The 25,023-nt window shown below is 41.1% G+C and overlaps 2 protein-coding genes across 2 annotated transcripts; one reads left to right on the plus strand and one right to left on the minus strand.

Annotated features, from left to right (window-relative positions):
- Window positions 1–898: 898 nt before the first annotated feature.
- Window positions 899–5,576, minus strand: LOC133914281 (mitochondrial import inner membrane translocase subunit TIM17-1-like). The gene is made up of 2 exons (XM_062357402.1): window positions 4,831–5,576; window positions 899–1,224 (listed from the first exon to the last, which is right to left on the minus strand). The coding sequence occupies exon 1, from the start codon at window positions 5,505–5,507 to the stop codon at window positions 4,836–4,838; it is 672 nt and encodes a 223-aa protein (XP_062213386.1). The 5' UTR covers window positions 5,508–5,576; the 3' UTR covers window positions 899–1,224; window positions 4,831–4,835.
- Window positions 5,577–22,003: 16,427 nt separating this feature from the next.
- LOC133915940 (PI-PLC X domain-containing protein At5g67130-like) lies at window positions 22,004–24,753 on the plus strand. Its single transcript, XM_062359349.1, has 8 exons — window positions 22,004–22,230; window positions 22,328–22,450; window positions 23,027–23,164; window positions 23,246–23,344; window positions 23,435–23,738; window positions 23,817–24,040; window positions 24,254–24,340; window positions 24,453–24,753. The coding sequence occupies exons 1-8, from the start codon at window positions 22,147–22,149 to the stop codon at window positions 24,480–24,482; spliced, it is 1,089 nt and encodes a 362-aa protein (XP_062215333.1). The 5' UTR covers window positions 22,004–22,146; the 3' UTR covers window positions 24,483–24,753.
- Window positions 24,754–25,023: the final 270 nt, after the last annotated feature.

The following is a 25,023-nucleotide window of genomic DNA, read 5'->3' on the forward strand; positions in this document are numbered from 1 at the left end:
ATATAAGAATTACAATACATTCTAAAAAAATATAAGTCTATAATGTGATTTTGATAAATTTAGTTAAATTTTATAAATTTAAGTGTAGTTATTCAAGTCAAGTGCAATTAAACTTAATTATACCATTATTTAACTTACAAACATGTAAATAGTAAAATGATGTCAAATTAAACTAATAAAACTTGATTAATCATAAGTATCACCCTATTTTAAATGTTGACAACAAGATTGTTAGGCTTAGGATCCTATCTATGTATAATCCTACCGATTCTATGCAATTCTACTTGATCCTAAACATAGGATCATGATCCAATGAAATACAAGCCGATCCGTCATTCCGGCTTTGTAAATCTTTCATCAGCGAAGATGCTATGGTCTGGCGTTGGCATGCCAACTACCACAGTTCCTCGCCAAAGAAACAAGATTCTATAGCTGTCACACAACTAAACAAATGAACTAAAACATTGTGCAGTGTGGCAGGAGCAACAGGTCCCTAAACTTTCAGCTGCGGTCAAGCAGATCCGTAAACCCTCAAATTTCACATCAACTCCTCCTAATTCGTTGTACGTTGCTCAGAAAGGTTCACAACACAACAAGCCGGACAATTACACTGACATGGATTCTTTGTCCGTCCAGCGTAACATCTTCATCAGTGACGATTCATGAAAAGATCGAGAAATACTACTTGTGCTGATATCCATCCATGAATCATAAGTGATTGCTGCTATGTCAATAAACTCATCTGCCAGGTCAGCAGTAAGCTAGCGAACCTAAGGAGATAGCGATCATTTGCCCTTCTCCGCGATCATTTGCAGATATACAAATACAATAGAAAAGGGGCAAATGTACATACAGATAGACAGAAATTGTAGTGCTAACAAAACAAAGTTAAAGGATCTGCAAAGACAAATTTTGAACACAGTGCCCTGAATCTCAATTTCCCACTTCCAATTGAAGCACTACATACGACATAAGGAATGAAGACATCTCGAGCTGCTTTGAACTCTGACACAGAATACTATATAAGACGAGTAAAAGATCATGAACTTGTATTTATCTAGAGGTCTGCGGTCAAAATTTTATTTTGATTCGAGTGAATTGCTCAAATAAAATCAAGTCCTGGCACTCAAGGATAAGCTTGATTTTGTCATACAACCTACTGTCTCCTGGCATTTGGAGTCATTTGAAACTTCTGATGCCCCTTGCAAGCAGTAGTAGGATGACCTGGCCCGCACAACAGGAAAACACGGAATTCATTAGCATAAAGGATATTAGGTCAACAACAACGAAACAAGAGAAAGTTCCAGCACATATTCCTACGTTACATGCACAAACCCCATGAAATTACACATCCTTGAAACTTGGAACATAGGCAATCATCGTATAGCAAGCCAAAAATTCTGTATCACGGAGTGAACAAACAAGTCCAGCATGTGCGCACAAAAAAGATATACAGTCTCGTCCTCTAGCCATCTGTCAAACAAAATTCAGTTCCAAAGCATCACACCAGAATACATACCTACACTTGCACATTGCAACTTGGGTTTCTCACATACAGTCAACTGACTTGGCAATCAAACCATAAGTGGCCAACCACGTGTTTGTAGCCATATATGAACACCAATTCTTATCTTTTCTTGGAAGCTTGTAAAACATATTAGCAATATTCAGAATTCAGACACTGAAATTCAAATTGATAGAAAGAGATACAGATTCACAGGAAATGAAAAGAGAATAATGTGTGGAGTTTGGAACCATATTCATATGAATAGCAGCCATGTTCAGAATGCATCGTCAATGGATCCAATTAAAAAGATTAGAACTGTCATAGCTAATAAACCTAAGAAATTAAGAGGCGGCTAAAGATTTCATGCTAGCTTGCTCCATCACTGTTCACAGAGGATGCAACACCAGATGCAGTAAGTATAAACAGAACACTGTTTGCAGCCTATGACAGGGGCAACTGCCAATTCCCAAACGAGAAAATCTACGATTTACCATCGAATAACTACTGATTCTACAATCCGTCATCGAATAAATTCTGTTTACTTCTATACCATCGAATAAATGTTTCAGTTCCTTATATGCCATCCGCTTCCGATACTACACTCCGCTGCACTGTTCATGAACAGTATGAACAGTATCCGTGAATAAAAAAAGTCACAAAAAATATGTCGATTTTTGTGCACGCTCTATAATTCATAATCAACCCGTTTTAACTGTATTCACTAAAAATACTGTATAAAATTCAAACTAAAATTCTTCAAAATGTACTACTTTTGTAACTTCTTGCAATTTTTAAGCCTCATAAAAATTTACAAAAAATCTGAGAAAATTTACTAATATTCCTCTAATGTGATGTAATAATTTCTAAAATTATCTCCCGCGGTGAAAAAATTAGTTCTTTGTAATGCACAGTATTACAAAAGTAGCTCATTTTGAGAAATTTTAGTTTGAATTTTACACAGTATTTTTAGGTGAATACAGTTAAAATGGGTTGATTATGAATTATAGAGCGTGCACAAAAATCGACATATTTTTTGTAACTTTTTTTATTCTTGGGGTACTGTTTATGAACAGTATAGCGGAGGGCAGTATCGGAAGCCGATAGCATATAAGGAACTGAAATATTTATTCGATGGTATAGAAGTAAACAGAATTTATTCGATGGCGGATTGTAGAATCAGTAGTTATTCAATGGCGAATCGTAGATTTTCTCTTTTCAAACTGGTTATTTCAAAATACAAAACACCAAAATGAACAGCATGGTTGTACTGAGAATAATGTTTGGTTTGCTGCCAATGTTTGACAATGCTTACCTTACCAAAATTTGACCAAATTTGGTACCAAATTTGGCTAGCTAGCACTTGGTTTGCTACAAAATTTTGGTAAGATTCTCCTCCCACTTACAATCCTAGTTTATTTTGTTGCCAATCTTTGGCTAACCCATGGGTCGCCATTAGGCTTGAAAACGGAGCGGATATTTTCTGCTTTGTAACTGGAAAAATGGATACGGATAGTCTTACCCGGATATGGATACGGATAATTTTGGATCGGATACAGATACGGATATTTTTTATTCAGATACGTATAAGGAAACGTAAATGATATTTGCGCCGGATAAGGATACGGAAACAAATATCCGATTAGATTCAAAACGGATAATATCCGTTTTCAATTTTTCACCCAACCCATTGAAGAGCAAGTCCATGACCATCACCAATAGGGCAACAACCCACCACGGCGCTAACTACTTAGAATTTCCCTTATATGTGAAGTTACACTACATTGTTATTTTTGTTGTTTTTATCGCATAATTTATCTCCCTTATGTGTGAAGTTATACTACATTGTTAATTTTGTTGTTTTTATATGCATAATTTATCTCCCTTATGTGTGAAGTTATACTATATTATTATTTTTGTTGTTTTTATATGCACAATTTAAGGGATCTTTATCATTTGACAGATATCCAGATCTGTATTTGTATTTGATTCATATTCACACTGTATTTGTTTCCGATACTATCTGCATTCGTTTCCGTATCCGGGGTTTCCGTATTCTATTCCGTTTTCAGTTAAAAATACGGATAAGGATACGGAACGACCATTATCCGTCCGTATCCGATCCGTTTTCACCCCTAGTCGCCATATTGGGGGCAATTTTGGTAAGGTATGGTGGGGCAAATTTGTGATCAAACCAAACAGCCCCAGTTACATTCATATTTGAGTTTGACGCAAAATAAAAGTCCCAACTCCAGTAGATATTAAGATATTCAAATGTGATCAGCACATCTTGCTACTAATAACATCAAGTGAACAAGTGGCGATTTCTTAAATAACAATATAACAATTGAAATTAGCAGGAGAAATTATATTTCTTGATTGTACAACTTCGAAATCATCTGGGATATGCTTCATGACAGTATACCATTGAATGTGAAGCAATTATTCTAGTTCAAGACACACAATCAACTGATTCTGCTCTGTGCTTGCACCCATTAGGCACCGAATAGTGATCAACTATCCTGTTTCTTTCTACTCGCAATGTTGCACCTTTTCTTCCAAGAAATTTTTCCTTCTATTTTGAAAGATTACATTAGTTTGACTCAAAATTGAGCCTAACAAATTTCAAGAATTTTAAAAGCATATACTGCATAACCTGTAAGTATCACATCTCTGTACTAATCCATTCTACCGAAAGAATTGCCCCACAAGTTATCTACTCTGATCCTTCAGACAGCTTCCAATATGATTTTAATTTGCTTGCACTGTAGTTGAATTTGTTAAAATGCAGTATTGTTAGCATTATCGTTATTGTTGTTTTCCAACCTTGGACTTCTGTATCTCAGATTTCCTTAAAACAGAAAAACTAAAATACAAGCAACACCAGAACTAGTAGTATAAGGCACGTGCATATCAATTTGGTCGTTCCTGCTCAGGTTATTCCAAATCCGTGTACTTATCATGCATATACCAATTAGCAATAAATATTTTTAGCTCAACATGCATCATGAAGCCATCTGTAAAACATTAGAACGATTGAACTGTAGGTAGTGTTTTCTCCCAACAGAGCCAATGTAAATATATAACTATATAAGCGATTAAGTAGCCCACAAAAATATCAGGCGGAAGTGCAGAACATAAAGAAAGGAAATGCTAACAAAATGAAAATGTATACCCGACATGCAACACATATGTTCATATCTTTCCACAAAACATAACAACAGCGTAACCAGCAGTCATCAAAAGGAAAACCCCGCATTCAACGAGGGGGGGGGGGGGGGGTCAAATCAACATCAATTCACGAGCAAGATCGAAGAAAACCGTACCCTTTTCACTTGTAATCGAAGGAGGGAACGGCCGTGCTGGGCAAGTCTAACTCCAACATCTCCGACTTGCGATCCCCACCTGTAACCTTGTCGTGCTGCTTCCTCCCAAACAAACCGCCAAACCACCCAGTCGGGGCAGACTCAGGGACTGGGATCTCCTGAACCACGACCGGCGGCGCCGGCAGCACGCCCAGGAAGCCAACGGGTGCGGGCTGGGAGGTGTCCTGCCCGGGGAACTGCAGCGGGTCCTCCGGCGGCGGGCCGACCCAGACGCGGTTGAGCATGATCCCAGCGCCCTCGATGAGCGCGAGGAGAACGCCGCCGAAGACCGCGGACCTGCCGGATGCGAGAAGGCCCTGGCGCATGGCGAGCAGGCCACCCGTGGCGGCGCCGGTGGCGATGGAATTCCAGGGATCCTCCTTCTGGCGGGCGTATACCATGGCGCAGTCGAAGCAGGAGAAGAGGCCTCCCCAGACGGCGAAGCTGCCCCCGATGCCCGGCGCGTTCATGCGGGCGGCCACAGCACCGCCAGCGAGGCGGTGGCCGTTGGGGGAGTTGTAGATGCCCTTGACGAAGTGGTAGGCGGAGCCCCCCACGGCGCCCATCCCGAAGGCGCCGCCGACATCGTCGAAGATGCGGTCCGGGCACGGCTCCCGCTGCGTCTCCGGTGTGGTCATCTCGGCCTCGGTCGGTCTCCTGCGGCGGGGACGGCGGGGCTGGCTTGGATGATAAGTTGGCGATGGGAAGCGGAGGGCACGTGGTCTGGCCTTATAGCTGCTAGCGTTCGAGGCCACCTGTGTTGGGCCAAGTCTTTCTTTATTTTGCCTCGGCCTTTGGGGCTCTGGGCCTCTGATTCTCTCTGTTGATTTGCTCGTACGTTGGACGGCGACGCCGCCCTGCGCCCTCTGTCGGTGGCGCTATGGCGCCCTCGAGCTGGTGGCCTAGCGCTCTGCCGAAAGGGGACGAGATACGGGCGGTGGTGATCGGCGGAGAGGGAAGGAAATCAGGCCGCCGGCCGGCAGGGGAACAAGAGACTAGAGGGCTGTTTGCTTCTCGGCTGTAAGAAGCAAGTTAAAATTTAGCTATATTAAAATTAGAGTCATATATTAAAATTTTGATCAAGTAGTATTTGCTTTAAGATTAAATTAAAATTTTGACCGGCTAAACATCATAGTAATTATTTTAAGTTAAAATTTTATCTAGCTTTACTATAGAGCGTGACCAAATTTTAACCTTAAACTAAATGAAAACCAAATTTTTTAGGCGTGATCAAATTTTAGCTTAACTTATAAGAGGTAAGAACCAAACCACCTCTAGATTAACATTGTTAGACATTTGTCGGGTTTCTCAAATGAAAAATAAAATAAATTGAAACTTTAATTTGATACTTAAATAAATAAATAACACAGTGTCGACGTAAGACATCCGCTAGCCAGTGGTAAGCAATCCATTCGAATCTTGGCTATACATATATCTCTCTGTGCTAGACTCGATGATAAACAGTAGAATACTAAGTACGACTGACATCAGGATCATCTAGCATTCGAAAAATTTGTCAGGCCCACCTGTCGTATCTAGATCACTAATGTGCATCACTAATGACTTAGTCATTAGTAACGGGTCACAGAAATAACCCATCACTAATGATCTGTCTATATAAATGGTTGTTAGAACCCTATCCCAAATTTGCCTAAGTCCTTGCCCTCCCCATCCTCCTCGCTGATGCCTCCACCTCGCTCCCCCCTCCTCCTCATCGACATTGCCTCCTCTCCCTCCCCCTCCTCCTCGCTCTCCCCCTCCTCCAAACCGACATTGCCTCCTCTCGCTCCCCCTCCACCTCCTCACTGACATTGCCTCCTCTCCCTCCCCCTCCACCTCGCTCCCCCCTCCTCCTCACCGACATTGCCTCCTCTCCCTCCCCCTCCTCCTCGCTCTCCCCCTCCTCCTCACCGACATTGCCTCCTCTCCCTCCCCCTCCACCTCCTCACTGACATTGCCTCCTCTCCCTCCCCCTCCACCTCGCTCCCCCCTCCTCCTCACCGACATTGCCTCCTCTCCCTCCCCCTCTACCTCGCTCTCCCTCTCCTCCTCGCTAACACCGCCTCCTCTCCCTCCCCCTCTACCTCGCTCTCCCTCTCCTCCTCGCTAACACCGCCTCCTCTCCCTCCCCCTCCTCCTCACCGACGCCGCCTCCTTGCCCTCACCCTCCTCCTCCTCGCCCTCGCCCTCCTCCTCAACACCATGACTGAAATTGGGCAAGATTTGTTGGTGCTCTGTGATGATTAGTCTAGTCTTGATACCAGGCATAGAAAATGATGATTAGTCAATTTGCTCTGTGATGATTAGTCTGCTCTTGATTGGGCATAAAAAATGATGATTAGTCTACTCTTGATAGTCACGGTGATGATTAGTCTAGTTGCTCTATGATATGTTCTGCTTTGATCTGTTGCTCTGGTCCTTGTTTATCTTGGAACCCTGAGCAACAACAAATATATTAACTAGGAAACTAGAACAAAAATGTGATTATTTAACTTTCTTGCCCAGTAAGTGATAAATTAGAGTAACTTAATTAGGGAGCAGGATCTCGAATCCTAGAGCCAATTATGTTTATGAATCTGAGAGCAATGATAGTATTTAACAAATTTGTTCAGCTTTTGCTTCAATACGCATGCTGTTATTTAATTTTCTAGCCCAATAAGTGATAAATTAGACTGACTTAATTATGGAGCAAGATCTCGAATCCTGGAGCCAATTAAGTAAATGAATATGAGAGCAATGATTGTATTTAACAAACTTGTTCAGTTTTTGCTTCAATACACATGCTATTATTTCTAGAATCTTAATATTGGTCATATCAAACTTGTTCAGCTTTTGCTTCAATATATATGAATTTATATCAATGTTCAACATGACATGGTGCTGTATCATACTTGCAAATTCATGTTATTCCAGACACTCTTATGCTGCTCTTTACTAGTTACTTTCAGTTATGAAAGATCATGTTATTAGAATGTTTTTGCTTCAATACACATGTTGGTATCCAATTTTGCTTTGATGATGACATTTAGAAAATTAAAACTAAATTTGTAAGAAAAACCCCAAAATGAATTTAGGTTGCGTAACCTATTACTTCGTCTCCCGTTCGGTAGTGTTTGATTATAAATAGGACTTAGCAACTAGTCATATTTATAAGAAGATGCTCCTGAATTATCTGCGTACTTTGGACAATTCGAGGATATGTGACCTTAGTAGTAGGTTTATGTGCTCTTTTATAGTTCTAGAGAGAATTTTGGTGGCGTTTCCCTATTTTTCTTTGGGTACACACCCTCTCGGCTCATTGTCGAGATGTGTATCTGTAGAACAGTGGGGAGGTGCTGCCAAAATTTTCTCTAGAACCATACAAGAGCATGAAAACCTACTCGGGCCATACCTATCTTTGCCTATTAGAAATTAGCTAGGATCATTTGCTTTAGATAAGAAATACATAATATTTTCATAAATTCATATAAAAGTGAATATAGTTACTAATACTTATACAATTGTATCTGCATATTCATATCAATTAGATGTCTGGTAACAAGTCTTCATCGGGATCCTTTAGACAAGCTCCCAGTCAGACTTCTGAGCAACAAGGTTGTCACATCCTGATTTTCAGATTTCTCAAATTTCTAAAATTTTCCAAGATTATTGAATAGCTTCACCAGTAGAATAGGTTTAAAACCTATTTTCTTAATCAGTCAATCAATATAGGTTATTATTTTCTGTGCATTGCATGCTGAGTTTTGAGTCAATCAACATGTCGGTGAGGAGGAGGAGGGAGCGAGGTGGAGGGGGAGGGAGAGGAGGCAATGTCGGTGAGGAGGAGGGGGGAGCGAGGTGGAGCTAGGTAAATGCATTAGAGTTCCTTTTCTTTTCTTTCTCTTTGGTGTTTTGAGTGAAAAAGATTTTGAAAAGGTTTTTACAAAACTCAGTAGTGAATAAGTTAAGGATCTTAATGGTTGGAATTCAAAATCTTTGAATTCATCATCTATTCAATCTTTTATTCAATCTTTGATCATACCTGATCTTTCTTCAGGTCAATTCAAATCTTATCCAAATCCTTGTTTAAAGCCAATCACTCATCTTTCTCAAATTCTACCCAAATCCAAATTCAAACTCCTTATCTACTCCTATTCTTGTTCAACCTCATCTTTTTCGTTTCTCTTAAATTCACTCCGAACACAATTCAAATTCAAATCCTATTCAAATTTCTCTGCAAAAGTTTCTTTTCTAAACCCTATATATACCTAAAGTGTTTTTGGGCTCAATCTTACTCAAGTCCAAACCCTTAGCCAAGTCTTCTAGAAGGCCCAACAAAGGATCCACGAAATCTGTAAATTTTCGCGGAGTCCCGGACATCCTCATCTTCTCATGATGTTTTGGAGTTCAAAACCAAAGTTGTAGGTCGTGTCGAGAGCTTCGATTTGAAACTATGGAAGTCACCTTTTGGATAATGGAGCTGGGAGTTATGGCTCCCGAAATCAGTGCTGAGCAGAGAAGTCCGAGTTCACATAATTTATCTTGTGGTGCATTTTTTGAAATTAAGATTAAGTTTTCAGAAGTTTCAATGACTACCACAGTTGTAGATCTTTTCGAGTATTACAATTTAGAATCAAGAAACGTCCAATTTGGAGTTCGGACGATGGAGATATCCTCCTCGGAATATAGAGCTGCAAAAAAGGAAATGTTAACCGACTCGAATTCGAATCCTATTTGTGTTCGGTTTGGACTCCACCTCAACCAGCCATCCCTAGCCCTATAATATGAGTTGCACACCCTCTCCTACCCCTATTCCACACCCCCAAGTCCTAGAAGTCGCTGGAGCGTCGCCGTAAGCCGGAGCCGCTGCCGCCCGTGATGCTCTACGTTGTCTTCTCCGCGAATCCTCCTTCCTCGACCATCAAAGCAATGTGAGGACCCTTCTTCTCCTCCCTTACTACTGTTTTAGCATCATACTAAGTCCCTAGCCAAACCCTAGCCCCGGCCAAAGCCCGATCTACGTCGCCACGGTCGTCGCCGTTGCGGACAGCCGCGAAACAGCTGCGCTGTAGCCGATTAGCATCAATGTTCCCAACCGACCAGAGGTCAAATCACCAAGCCCTTTCACTGGTACATGTCCCATGATGTTCCCCACGCCCTCGCCAACTAGGTCGACCATTAGAGCAGCCAAACTATCAAAATCAAGATCGACATACCAGCTGTCCGGTTTCTGGACGCATTCTACGCGCGCACCGGATTTACATTCACGTTCCCCGTCAATCCGAAAGCCATATGGATGCACCAACCATATCACAGCGTGTCCCATGCAGTCTTGTACGTGACCCTAGGAGCCCATCCACGTTTGTGCAGCGACACAACCAGGACACCATTGCCAACCACAACATGTCGTAGCGATCACCCGTCTCATCTCCGTTGATCGTTCTTCTTCTCAGTGGATGATCTACCAAAACCCATGCCATAGCATTGTGTTCTTGGGATATATGAACATCTCTATTCAAACGGTTTACCAAATTTGATAGGCAATCTCTGGAAACGCTAGCGTCTTTGTTCCTGAATCTGTTCGCGGTCACCACCAAACATAGAAGCGGTCATCGTTGTTTTGCCGCTACCTTAGATGACCCCTTCCAAAACCAACCATATCGCTGCATTAATCTTTCCGCGTTCTATGCCATGCTTCCCTTGTTTCACTGAAACACCACTGAAGCCGACATCGATGTCTGTGGCTACGTGCCCGATCGCCATCTTCGATGAAACCCAAACCACCACCGCTACATAGAGCCACCAGTAGTATCCTTAACCTAGAAGCACAACCTTTAGCCTTTTTGATCCATCATAGGTGGTCGATACTAGATAACAGCGTATCCCTTCTTTAATCTAAGATGGTACTTGCATAGCATGCCAAGTCAGCGCCCTATCATTCTTCTTAGCCTAGTCAGTGAAGTCTAGTCTGCCCTACACTTCTTGAATCTTGCATAAGGATGTTGTCAAGTCTGACACAGTGATTCGCAATAATGCCTTTCCCATAGGAAGATAGTTCCGGAAAATCAGTATTTTCTTTCAGTCTAATCCATCTCTCGAAAGCTGTTCTCTTTTCATTTTAACTCCGATTTAGGCGATTCTTGCATCTAAACATTTCTAAAATCATCCCTATCCAACCATAGTGTTTTTAAAGTATTCTAATGATGTTTGGTATATTGTTCTTAGTGTTTTCCTTTGTGTTGTTTGTCGGTAGTTCTCGCGATTAGTCGATAACGTTCCGGAGCTGTTCGAGGGACTTCAAGACCAAGATTTCGACAACACTGAGTAGCATTGGGAAAAAGGCAAGTGTCCTTGATCATATTGAACCTATGTTTTAAATGTTTTATTTTACAAAACTTCATACAATGTCTATTAATATGATGGGTAATCACCTATGTTAGGATTTTCCCTTATCATCCCTTGGAACCTAGATGATTTATGGTTAGGTGTCCTTTATGGGTAGATTGCTTAGCCATGCTTTTGGGATGTTGAGAAGTGTCATAATCTTGACTAATGAACATGTACAACAATAGTTGTTAATGTGTTAATGGTCTAGCAACATGGAACCTTAGGCCTTGAGCAAAGTAGTTTTGATGGTTGTTATAGTTATGATGTTGGTTTAGTATTTGCTCAAGTAACCTAAGTAAGGACGGGTTCATGGAGCGACAACCCAAGAAGTAACGTACCAACCACGAGGCTGATATGGGTAAGGCGTGACATACTGATTAGAGTCTATCTAGTGTGTATTGGGTCAGCACAAAAGGGGGCTTCTGGGTAGGAGCTTAGCTTGCGTAAAGCCTGACGATGAAACCTAGTGGGTAGACACATACTGGATTAGTCTCTGGTTAGTGGCAAATGTCATGCAGTGATTCTTGGTGGCACACTACTGGCGTGTGTTAAGTGTTTCGCGAACACGGCAACATGGAATTCACTGACTCGTGAGGAAAGCTGGACAACCTCTGCAAAGTGTAAAACTGTTATAACAGCCGTGTTCACGGATATAAGAGACTTGGATCCTCACATGATTAGTGGGTTGTGGTTATGGGTTTGGTTGTGGCTATGGTTCTAGTACAGGGAGTACTAGATGGTTGTAGTTATTGTTCTGGTACAGGGAGTACTAGATAGTTGTGGTTATAGTTCTGGTAGAGGGAGTACTAGATGGTTATGGTTTTGGTTATAGTACATGGAGTACTAGACGGTTATGGTGTGCAAGGTGGGGAGCCTTGTATGCTGCGTGTTGGACTGTATGGGTTACATTCACTTAATTATTGTTTAATGCTTTTGAGTCCAAATATATTTTTATTACTCGCATTTATACAAAAATACCATTTGTTAGCCTATTCTTGATATAAGCCTGCATATCATTATATTTCCCACACTTACTGAGTACTCTATGTGCTCACACTTGCTATTTTCCCTACACTATGCGACATGTATGCTGCTGCTCAGTGAGTGCAGATGTTGAAGACTATTAAGACGAGGTTGTGACGTTCTAGGCGTGTGTCTCCCGGTCGGTTGCCTGCAGTGTTGTTGGGCACCAATGCTTCTGTTCCGCTGAAGATATCTTCATAGAAGACAATATATGTCAATTGTTGTAAGAATTTAATATTTATTTAATAAAAGTATTGCTTTTGCTACTTCACCTATGACGTCTTTATGTGTGTTGAATATCCTGAGCACACATAAGCCGCATCTGGTTTTGTCCGTTAAAACCGGGTGTGACAAAGGTTCTAGTGGAGCAACAGTACGAAGGCCAAGGGCACAAGCAAAGTGCCCGACATACAAGATTACCATAATGGAAATCGATGATGACGGTATGCCTACGGAGAGGAAGGCCCTACAGAGATTGCAGAAGCTTGCATGCCTTAATGCTTGGGAGAGGGTGCCATTGACCCTTCCAAAGTTCAATGACCTCAATGTGGCTCAAAAGAACACCTTGTTCAATGATGGCATCAATACATTTATGGAATTTCCAGAGAAAATGAAGGCGAAGGGTTGCAGGGCTGCTATGAAAATGATTGCCAAACTTTGGAGAAGCCAGAAGAGTAAGCTTGTGAACGAGTATATGGCAAAAGGGTTGAAGCCCTTCAGCAAGTACCCATATATGAAAGGGATGATCGGGAAGCTTTTGTGTGATTGAAGAGCTCAGAGGCATTCCAAACAGAGATTTCAGCAAAGAAGTAGCTTCAGGCAAAGAACAAGCAGAATCATAACCTAGGCACAGGCAGTTTCAGTGGTGTTTTAGTGAAATGAGGGAAGCATGGCGTAGAACGCAGAAAGACAAACTCAACGGTATGGTTGGTTTTGGAAGGGGTCATCCGAGGTAGCGGCAAAACAGCGATGACTGCTTCTAGGTTTGGTGATGATCGCGAACAGATGTAGGAACGAAGACGCTCACGTTCCCAGAGATTGGCTATGAATTTTGAGGAACCGTTTGAACAAGGATGTTCATATAACCCGGTAACACAATGCTATGGCATGGGTTTTAGTAGATCATCCACTGAGAGGAAGGAAGATCAGCACAGATGAAACGGTTGATGGCTGCAACCATGTTGTGGTTGTCAATGGCGTCCTGGTCGTGTCGCTACACAAACGGGGATGGGCTCCTAGGGTAATGTAGAAGACTCCATGGGACACGTCGTGACGTGGTTGGCGCATCCATACAGCTTTCGGATTGACAGGGGACGCAAATGCAAATCCGGTGCACATGCAGAACGAGTCCAGAAACCAGACAACGGGTATTTCGACCTTGATTTCAATAGTTTGGCTAATCTACTGGCCGACCTGGTTGGTGAGGGCGTGGGGTACATCATGGGACATGCACCGGTGAAAGGGATTGGTGATTTGACCTCTTGTCGGTCGGGAACATCGATGCCAATCAGCTACAGCGCGGCTGTCTCGTGGCTGTCCGCGACGGTGATGACCGTGGCAGCGTAGATTAGGCTTTAGCCGGGGCTAGGGCTTGGCTAGGGACTTAGTATGATGCTAAAACAGTAGTAAGAGAGGAAAAGAAGAGGTCCTCATCTTGCTTTGATGGCCGAGGAAGAAGAATTCGCGGAGAAGACGACGTAGCACTTCACGGGCGGCGGTGGCGGCTTCAGCGAACGGCGGCGCTCCGGCGATGCACGGGCAAGACAGCAGCGACTTCTAGGGCTTGGGGGGTGTGCAATAGAGATAGGAGAGGGTGTGCAACTCATATATATAGGGTTAGGGGCGGCTGGTTGAGGTGGAGTCCAAACCGAACACGAATTGGATTCGAGTTCGAGTCGGTTACGATTTACTTTTTCGCAGCTCTGTATTCCGAGGATGATATCTCCATCGTCCGAACTCCAAATTAGACATTTCTTGATTCTAAATTGTTGTAATTGAAAAGTTCTACAACTTTAGTAGTCATTAGAATTTCTGAAAACGTCATCTTGATTTCCAAAAATGCGCCACAAGATAAACTATTTGAATTCGGACTTCTCTGCGCAGCACTGATTTCGGGGGCCATAATTCCCAGCTCCATTGTCCAAAAGAGAACTTCCATAGGTTCAAATCGAAGCCCTCGACGAGACCTACAACTTTGGTATTGTCAAGATTTGCATTTGAGGCCGTTTTGAACTCCAAAACATCACGAGAAGATGAGGCTATACAGGACTCTGCGAAAATTTGCAGATTTTGTGGATCCTTTGTTGGGCCATCTTAGAAGACTTGGCTAAGGGTTTGGACTTGAGAAAGATTGAGCCCAAAGACACTTTAGGTATATCTAGGGTTTAGAAAAGAAATTTTTTAGAGAAATTTGAATATGGTTTGAATTTGAATTGAGTTTAGAGTGAATTTAAGATAAACAAAAAATTGAGGTTGAACAAGAATAGGAGTAGATAAGGAATTTGAATTTAGATTTTGGGTAGAATTTGAGAAAGAGGAGAGATTAACTTTAAACAAGGATTTGGATAAGATTTGAATTGACCTGGAGAAGGACCAGGTATGATCAAAGATTGAATAGATGATGAATTCAAAGATTTTGAATTCCAACCATTAAGATCCTTAACTTATTCACTATTGAGTTTTGTAAAAACCTTTTCAAAATCTTTTTCCCTCAAAACACCAAAGAGAAAGAAAAGGAAAAAGAACTCTAATGTATTTACCTAGCTCCTAGCAAAACTCAGTATGCAATGCATAGAAAATAATAACCTATATTGATTGATTGATAAAGAAAATAGGTTTTAAACCTATACTATTAGTGAAGCTATTCAATACTCTTGAAAATTTTTAGAAATTTGAGAAATCTGAAAATCAAGGTGTTACACCAGCTAGGACAGACAATAAAAAGATTGAGGTCTGACAGAGGTAAGGAATATATTCCTAGGGATTTCTCTGAGTTTTGTGGAGAAAGTGGCATAATCCATGAGTTTATGCCACCATACTCACAAAAGGCTAATAGAGTAACAAAGAGAAAGAACCGAACGATTTGTGACTTCGTTAACGCCTTGTTAGAAAATTCTAGTATGGCTAACTCATGGTAGGGTAAGGTTGTTCTCACAGTTAACTTTGTCCTGAAAAGGGTCGCTCCTTGAAATCGTGAGGAAACCCCTTATGAAGGATAGAAAGGGAGAAAACCGAATATGTCATTTCTTCGCACCTAGGGCTGTTTAGCCAAAGTACATGTTCCCCAACCAAAGAAAAGAAAATTAGGACCAAAGACTGTTGATTGTCTTTCTGGTGTACGCACACCAAAGTATAGCCTATAGATTTCTAGTTGTCCGTTCTGAGATCTCAAACATTGCTGTTAACACAATAATGGACTCTCGGGATGTGACATTCTTGGAGCACATCTTTCCCATATGGGTGAAGGAGGCCGATATCTCTTATCTTTTAGTTGATGACCCTGTTCATCAGAGTGTCAGTGACATGATTTCTGAATTGGAACTTAGGAGGAGCAAGATGCAAAGATCTAAAAAAATCACTAGGAGATGACTTTGTCACCTTTGTCATGGATTATGAACCACGAAACCTTTCAGAGGTATACACTTCTCCAGAAACGGAGTACTGGAAGGAAACATTCCACAATGAGATGGATTCTAACTTCACTAACAGAACCTGGGAGCTAGCAGACCTCCCAGTTGGCTGCAAGTAGGTCAGCTGCAAATGGATCTTCAAGAGAAAGCGTAGATTCAATGGTACTATAGAAAAGTATAAGGCCTGATTGGTGGCTAAGGGTTTTACGCAAAAGGAAGGTGAAGACTATTTTGATACGTATTCTCCCGTTGCCAGATTGCCCACTATCCGCATGATCTTAGCACTGGTAGATTCGCATAATCTCCTTGTATATCAGATGGATATCAAGACCGCTTTTCTTAATGGAGAGTTGGATGAGGAGATTTATATGCCGCAGCCAGATGGATTTGTGGTAATAGAATACTATGGTAAAGTATGCATGCTAATCAAATCCTTGTATGGTCTCAAATAGGCCCCTAAGCAGTGGCATGAAAAAATCGATACTACACTAACCTCGGTCGGCTTCTGTGTTAATAAAGCTAATAAGTGAGTGTATTATAGTTATTATGGGGGGCGAGGTGCCATTCTATGTTTATATGTGGCTGACATATTGCTTTTTGGGACAGATATGGAAATGATTAACTAGACCAAGTCTTTCCTATCTCAGAACTTTGATATGAATGATCAGGAGAGGCTGATGTAATTTTAAACATCAAGTTGCTAAAGGGTGAGAATGAGATAACTTTAAGTCAATCTTATTATGTGGACAAGGTGCTTACACATTTTGGAATGATAGACTGTAAGCCTAGAGTCACTCCCAAATGCTAAGCTGAAGAAAAATGTAGGCCATGGGAGGAACCATATACTTGACCAGTGCAACTAGACCTGACATCTCGTATGTAGTATGTAGGTTGAGTCGTTATACATCCAACCCAGGAGATGACAATCGGATAGCACTAGAGAGGATATTTAAGTATCTAAAGGGGACAAAGAACCTAGGGATTCACTATTCTGGCCATCCTGCAGTCATGGAGGGATTTAGTAATTCTAACTGGATCAGTAACTTAGATGATATGAAGGCTATGAGTGAATATGTTTTCACTCTAGCAGGCAGAGCTATGTCTTGGAGTTCATCTAAACAGATTGTCCTTCCTCGCTCCACAATGGAGGCTGAGGTAGTGGTGCTAGACTCAATAGTCGTAGAGGTAGAATTTGAGAGCTCCTTTCTGACCTGCCAATATTGGTTAAGCCAATTCTGGCTGTTCTGACCTACTGTGATAATCAAACTATTCTGGTTAAGGTGAAGAGTAAGAAGAACAATATGAAGACTTCGAAGCATATAAAACGACAACTCGAGTCGCTCAGGCATGCAGTAGAGACGGGTATAATCACTGTGGATTATATTCAGTCCGAAAGAAATATTGCAGATCCTTTCACAAAATGAATGGCTAGAAAGATCATTTAGGCATCACCTAGAGGAATGGGATTACTACCCACTGATAAGGTACACACTGATAGTAACCTATCCCAAGGGATCAGAGATCACATGAACTAGGCTCTAGGAAAACAAGCTGTGTGGATACAAGAGCAAATCAATACCATTTGCTGGTCTACTCTTTCTACAAGGGAGGGTGAGCTTTTAGCTCTTAATGAATTTAGTGATATATGACAATTGATATTGTCCTACAGGACATCTAGGAGAATTCACCTATATGAGTGTGATTGTGAGGTCGCAATCATAGAGAAGTTGGATACTTCTCTAGGTGGCACTCATGAATTAAGGTACATAGACATGACCGTAATATCCAACCCGAGAGCTATGGCAAAAGCAACCTAGTACAGGGTGTTGCATGTGAGGAGGCTCTCGCACCAAGGCTGAGGATGAAAGTTCAGTCCTCATCCTGTGTGAGCCAATTTTATGCAACTATGTAACTTTTTCAAACCCGAAAGGTACAAATTACTCAAATCCTATATATCAAACCGATAACTACAACATTAAAATTTGGTGAAGATATTTGAAAAAAATAAATAAATAAAAAGAATTTGAATGTTTCCTTGGACCTTTTCTTGGCTGTACCAGCTGGCCCATTAGCTTTGGTGAGGCCCAAGCCCATTTGGTTGTGTATACATGGACGTGGCAACAGTCCGGCTAGGGTAGGTGATGGAAATGCAATAGCACGGAGGAGAGAGCGGATGTCGGCCATTTTGGTGGCGGCGGCGGTGTAACCGCATCCCCGATCCCTTCGGGGGTTTGTGGGGGTACTAGAGGGCACTGCTGCAACTATTAGTAGGCTGGCTCCTTCTTCCTTGTGTACAAGATTGAAAACCCCTCCATCATCTTGGTTTCTCACTGGTTTCCTCTTTTGGTTTTAGGAATCGCCTCTTGTGCTGGAGCTGAGTGGAGCTCGGACTTCAGCTTGGTGATTCGGAGCTACAAGAGATTGGATGTAGGAGCCCTTGTGTTGGTACAGGTCGAAGCTATGTGTGCCGAGGCTCGCCCGCACTTGTAGTGGTGATGCGGTTGAGGTTTTGTATCTCTGTTCTCCTACTCACCAGTGGCAATGGCGGGTGATTGAATTTTTAGGACAGTGGCTGGAGATCCATGCCTTGCCTTGGTTATCAGTGATTTTCAGCAATTCTCTTTGTGAGTATTTCCCCTCTTCTGTTCTGGACAGTACTTGTATATATTCTGGTTTGCTTGATGATGAACTGATACACTGAGACTGAGTAATTTACTAAGTATAATAGTTTAGACCTGTGATTCTCTAATTGTCTGATATTTGTGGTAGCCCCTGGTAATACGTGTTGGTGGCTCTTGTTGGTCTGTACTTGAATATAGAGATATATTTCTTGTGCTGTCTCTCCAGTGGACCACCAGTTATACTTTGATCCCTGGATGGTGTGATGCTGTTAGTTCTGAGATTGTTTAGGATATCACATTCTGGATAAGGAAGTTGATTCATCCCTTTTTGCTTGTCATTACTTGTTTGAATCCTGTTATTTAGTCTCTATTTTTGTCTCAACAGCAGATTGTTAGTCCTGTTCAAAATCTGTGCTCTTTGATTTGGTACAACAATACTATTTATGATGATATTATGTGATTTTAAGAATTCTATCTAGGTTCTAATAACTAGCTAAAAACTTAGTAAATTGTCTAGTTATTGATGTACTCAATAAAATAATTAGGGGTTGTTATTCAATTCCTGAGAGCACTTTTATACACCTATTGTCTAGTTCTTACAGTACACATGTTATCTGAAATTCTTGATTATGAACTACTGTCATTTCTTTCCAAGGTCATGTACAATGGTTTATTACTATTATCCATGCTCTTATTATCGCATAATTATTTATAACAATTTTGCACGTCAAAAACAAAAGGTAATAAATATGCATTTCTACAATGATGAGATTTATATTGCTGCCATCGATGCAATCATACCAGATATGAATCATTGGTTCAATAAAGTCAGTTCAGAGTTATTAGTATGCATGACTTCTCTTAATTGAAGGCACTACTTCTCTAATTTTGATATGAATAAGCTTGCGATACTTGTTGAAATCTATGTTAAAGATTTCACAATAGCTGATTGTTTACTGATAAAACAACAACTTTAAAACTTCATTCTCCACATTATGAGAAGTGAAGAATTTCATCGATGCTGTGATCTTAGAAAGGTTGTTGAAAATATGGTTTAGACTGAGAAGAATATAACTTCTCTACTTGTTTATCGCCTCATTGAGCTAACATTGATCCTTTATGTGACACTGGCATCACTTGAGAGTATTTTTTTTAGCAATATCAATTATAAAGATATTTGCGCCGTAAAATAGGTGATGAATGGCTCAATGACTTGATGGTATGCTACACTGAGAATGAGATATTTAGAAGTATTAGCAATGCATAAAATGATTTGAAGATATGAAAAAACGTTATGTTAGTGCCTCAAACTAAATTAGTTACATGCTCTATTTACTTTTCTCTTCTAATCCTCATAAAGATTGAAGAATATTAGGTTATTATCACAATTGAAGAATACTATGCTAAATTAGTGGTATGCTCTTTTTTTAGATGTATTTTATATTTTTATCGATATGTTTGTTTAAGATATTATTTTGAAGTTTGGACTAGACAATTATTTGTTAAGTACTTCAGCGTGAATCTTCTCCTAATTTATTTATTTTTGCTGGATCCGCCCTGCCACCGCCATCCCAAAACCAACAAAGATGTTGGGTCTTGCACCTATGAATTTCTGGTCGCTTCGGTGGATGGGTTCATTTCTGATGCGCCGTGCGCGCGTGCCTGCTCCGCCGACGTGCGTTCCCCTCCCTTGACCGCATCAATGAACCAACAAACAACGACCTGACGAAACCAAACAAACAAATCGCCTTGGAAGCAACACCAACCGGCCGCTTGCTTTGTTTCACAATCCCCGCCTTCCAAGTTGAACCAAATCAGCAGCTCAAATATAAAAAAAAGTGCACCCGATTTCTGCCGTTCACATGAAACTTGGCGGCTGCCCCAAATAGACGCTGAAAATTGGAACGCGTCTCACTTCAGGTTTCTCTCCATCATTTAATACCTGCATACATAGACTTGTGCGCAAGGTTCAAAATTCGTTTGGGTCCTGAAAACAGCTCTCAGTGATTTTCTGATATTCAAAAAACTGGAAAATTCGATCAAAATTCGACGAGAATTTAGACAAATACACTCGGTCAAATTTATAAATTGGAGGCAAAATTCAAGTGAACCAACTATTTGGTAACAGCTCGAATTCTATCAAAAACCGACCGTATTTCCGTATTTCGTTTGTGATCGAAAACCGCTCAAATTCCATCAAAAACTGTTTAGTTTTATAGAATTACAGTGAATTTCAAGAAAAACAAAAAAGTTTAACTTTGTAAAATCGATAACTAATTCATCTGAAACCAATTTTACTAGTCTTTTTATATGATACTATATCTTTTAAAAATACATGAACTCATAAAATAGTTATCGTAACATGCAAGATTGTGTAAGTATGTTGCAAGCAGATTAATTTATAATTAACTCATTATACCTTCAAAATTAGTGAGATCACTTTTATTAGTTTACTTATACTATGCTTTATGTAGAAAAAAATAATAATACACATGAAAAAATTAATTACAGTGCTATTTCTTAACATGTTCACTTTATTCTTGTGCACTTTATAAAAATCATAGAGAAATTAATAAAACTCTAAATAAAATGAAATAAATTTTAAAGATCCTCTTATGATACGTTATACATAGGAAAAATATGTCTTTTGCATGTTAAACTTTTCCATAATATGATGGGCCAAATCATCATGTTTATACGATTCATTCTAGTATTTTTCTTTTTTTTTTCAAACTTTCTTCATATAAAATATGATGTAAACGATATTATTTTTATTTTTTCACAGGAAGTCTTAGAATTTTCTATAGTATTTTTAGAATTTTTTGTGATTTTATATTTTTAATTAAAATTTAGAAACCGGTCGAATTTAGAATTCGGTGTGGACTGAATTGACCAATTTTATGAATATCGAGCGGTTTTTGAAGATTTTTCGAACCATAATTGCGCATCAAAATTTAGTAGTGGTGTAAATGATACTTGATTTAGGGTGTGATTGGTTGTTTGTATACCAGTAATCTGGTCCAGCAGATGCATATAATTTTAGATAAAAGTGTGTTTGGTTACCTGTATATACTATTATAGTTTAGTCCAGCGAATGCAAATGTACACCCGTAGTTTAACCCGATAGATATATGCTACTGCATCCGTTCATACAGGTGAGCTCACTTGTCAGTGCCACGAATTATTTTCATACGAGTAATTAATCACAATCTCAACTCTTATATCTACTCATATGACCTCGAATTCGATCAACCAAATACAAACTCGACTCAGCCTGTCTAGACAGATACAATTATCTAAACACTTCTCTTTTTAGTAAATATGACTTCGCTTAACCTGCTCTTTTTCAGCTTGTATAAACAATTTATGCAAATAAAACATATGTGAGCAACCAATGGAACCCTTAGCAGCTTTCAAATCTGCACAACCTTCTTGGTGTTAATTAGGAAGCGTTTTGTTTCTGCAAGGAAGGTGCAACCTGTACTAATCAGCCTTCCCCTTTCTCCCGAGCAAATGATTGATAAGTCCAAAGACGACGGAGTCCTTGAGGAATCCTTAACGGCATCATCCTTTTTCTGTTCCCCTCTCTCTCACACACCCTCTACATTTCCGGAGGAGCGAACCAAACAGCCAGCCAGATGGGCGGCACCTTTACAGCGGCGCCCGCCCTTGTGGCGCCGCTCTTCGTCTTGCTTGGCCTCTTGGGAGCGGCAATTGCCAATGTAATCGGCCGTCAAGAACCGATCGGTTCTCTCCTTTCTCCCTCGATTCTAAGGTTATCTCTGCATGGATTTCAGCCTTGTCGTTTGCTGAGTTCAGGTGGGCGACTCCTGCTCGACGGGCGCGGACTGCGGCGCGGGGCAGTGGTGCTTCAACTGTGAGCCGGAGCTCTCCGGCTCCCACTGCGTCCGCTCCGCCGCCACCAACACCTTCCAGTTCATTGTAAGATTTCGCCTCTCTGGTTCCGTTCGCTTTTCTGTTTCTTTGTTGCGTCCGAACTCTGAAGAGGGACGAGGAGCAGTAGTCTTGTTTGTGTTTTTGGTTTAGGATTCAGAGTTCATGTAACGATTTATTGGCTGCTCAGATCTGTTCTGGAGCCAAGGAGGCCGAGAGATGAACATTTTAGAAGGAATGTAGTTTGCTGCTTACCAAATATACCAACCACAACCAGCAAAAACTCTGATGCCCTTAAGCCAGGGCGTTCTTGTTCAACTAATGGTGAGAACACGATGAAAAATACCGTCAGGATATTAGCGTAACTCTGTACTTCAAGTGTTTCTGCGAGTCTACTGGTTACCAACTCTTGCTGTTTTCCTCTGTTCGAACGTTGCGAAGACCGGACTACACATAGGCAAACGTTTCTGCGGAGTTTCTCATAAGAAACTGACTGAAATTCACAGAATTCTCCGTTAATGCGGTTTTGGATCCAGTTGTTAAGGACATCATGAGCGAAACTACTTCTGTGCGTACTACTGATGTTGCATCCTGAATGGATTTTGCTTATGATTTGGTCCCCAGAACAACTCCTTGCCATTCAACAAGTATGCCTACCTGACGACGCACAATTCCTACGCAATAGTCGGGGAGCCTTCGCACACCGGAATCCCACGCATCACCTTTGACAACCAGGAGGATACAGTCACTGATCAATTAAATGTACCTTCTGATCCTTCCGTTATTGTACTTACACACTTCGCCAATTATTCCCATGCTAATCACAGTAGCAATGATCTGCAGAATGGTGTTCGCGCGCTGATGCTCGACACATATGACTTCAAAGGAGATGTATGGTTATGCCATTCAAGTGGAGGAAAGTGCAATGATTTCACTGCATTTGTGAGTATGCTGAACATACCTGACTCCTGTAAAATCTCAACTGAAGAAGTTTCCGAGTACAGTGTATTAGAGTACTTTGGATCATTGTAGGAACTGGCACTGGACACATTCAAGGAAATTGAGGCATTTCTTTCAGCCAATCCATCTGAAATCGTCACTATAATCCTGGAAGACTATGTTCACACGCCGAATGGACTAACAAATGTGTTCAACGCCTCTGGCCTGTTGAAGTACTGGTTCCCAGTGTCAAAAATGCCACAGAATGGTCAGGACTGGCCTCTTATCAGCGACATGGTTGCAAGCAACCAACGCCTCCTGGTGTTCACCTCCATCAGCTCAAAGCAGAGGACTGAAGGAATTGCTTACCAGTGGAACTTCATGGTTGAGAACAATTGTGAGGCAACCAATATCCCAATATTGTGAATTGCAGTTAATCGCGCTTGTATATTTGACATATCTTATTTGATCTCAGATGGTGATGATGGAATGGATGCCGGGAAGTGCTCGAACCGTGCTGAATCTGCGCCTCTCAACGACAAGACCAAATCGCTGGTCCTCACGAACTACTTCCCATCGGTCCCTGTGAAGCTGACAGCGTGTCTGCAGCATTCCCAGAGTCTTATTGATATGGTGAATACATGCTATGGTGCAGCGGGGAATCGATGGGCTAATTTTCTCGCTATCGATTACTACAAGGTAATGAGCATATGAAGGTCAATAGAGCTTTAACTGACAATCTTTTGATTAGCATTTTCAGGAATCCTAAAGCAGCTCAAAATCCCACTTTATTTAAAATCTATGAAAAGTTTATGTCTGATTTTGTATGGAAGCACTGTCCAGTTCAGCTCCAGCATGTTCAGATGTACTACAGGACGAGGCTTATGTTTATTTTGAACTGAATTATTCCAGAGAAGCGATGGAGGTGGCGTGTTCCAGGCCATGGACTTGCTCAACGGTAGGCTGTTGTGCGGGTGTCAGGACGTCAAGGCATGCTCGGTGAGACAAGATGCGCTGCTTCTTCCTTGATGTGGATGTACATGCATTGTTCTTGATCTAGTGATATAGTATCCATGACATGAGTTCACCCATTCTTTTTGTCCATTTGCAGCAAGGTTCTGGTGCAGTATGCTCTTCATGAGTCCACAAGAAATACTCTTTTATTGGAATTAATGGTAGATACATACATACAATCATACAGAGTACAGACATAAAACAACTTGGCATGATCATGAGGAAGCGTCTTATGCATGAGCTTCTTGCTGTTGTACATCCTCCTTTTGTGGTTGTCTGATTTAAGCCTCAACCCTGAACAAAATGTTGCGGTGGTTGTGATGCAGATGATTTTAGACATAAATCAGAACGAGATTACCTGAGACTCAGATTGATGCAACAATACAATTATGAAAGTATCCAAGCCTGTCCCTTGTGGAGTTCTAGGTCGGGTGGAAATGTGGAACAGGTTCAAATGAGACTTGTCGCATCTTTAGTTTTAGGTAACTAGTTCGGAACTTCCTCAAAATTCATGCTCGCGAACATGAATTTCAGATCAAAGATTGGAACAGAAAAAGCTTCGCGTGTCGATTCACTAACGAGAAGAGCAAAGATGCACGAAGTTCTTAGACCACGCAATTGTTGCATAAAGAAAAAAAGGCTGCTATTACTAAGAGAGCCTGAGGTGA

The sequence above is a fragment of the Phragmites australis genome, chromosome 4 (genome assembly GCF_958298935.1).
Source record: "Phragmites australis chromosome 4, lpPhrAust1.1, whole genome shotgun sequence".
NCBI lineage: Eukaryota > Viridiplantae > Streptophyta > Magnoliopsida > Poales > Poaceae > Phragmites > Phragmites australis.

Bases quoted from the DNA above. Each gene is read 5' to 3' on its own strand.
- LOC133915940 (XM_062359349.1), top strand. From the start codon at position 22,147: ATGGGCGGCACCTTTACAGCGGCGCCCGCCCTTGTGGCGCCGCTCTTC. The intron at 24,041-24,253 runs GTAATGAGCATA...GAATTATTCCAG, and splicing joins TCGCTATCGATTACTACAAG to AGAAGCGATGGAGGTGGCGT. The intron at 24,341-24,452 runs GTGAGACAAGAT...GTCCATTTGCAG, and splicing joins AGGACGTCAAGGCATGCTCG to CAAGGTTCTGGTGCAGTATG.
- LOC133914281 (XM_062357402.1), bottom strand. From the start codon at position 5,507: ATGACCACACCGGAGACGCAGCGGGAGCCGTGCCCGGACCGCATCTTC.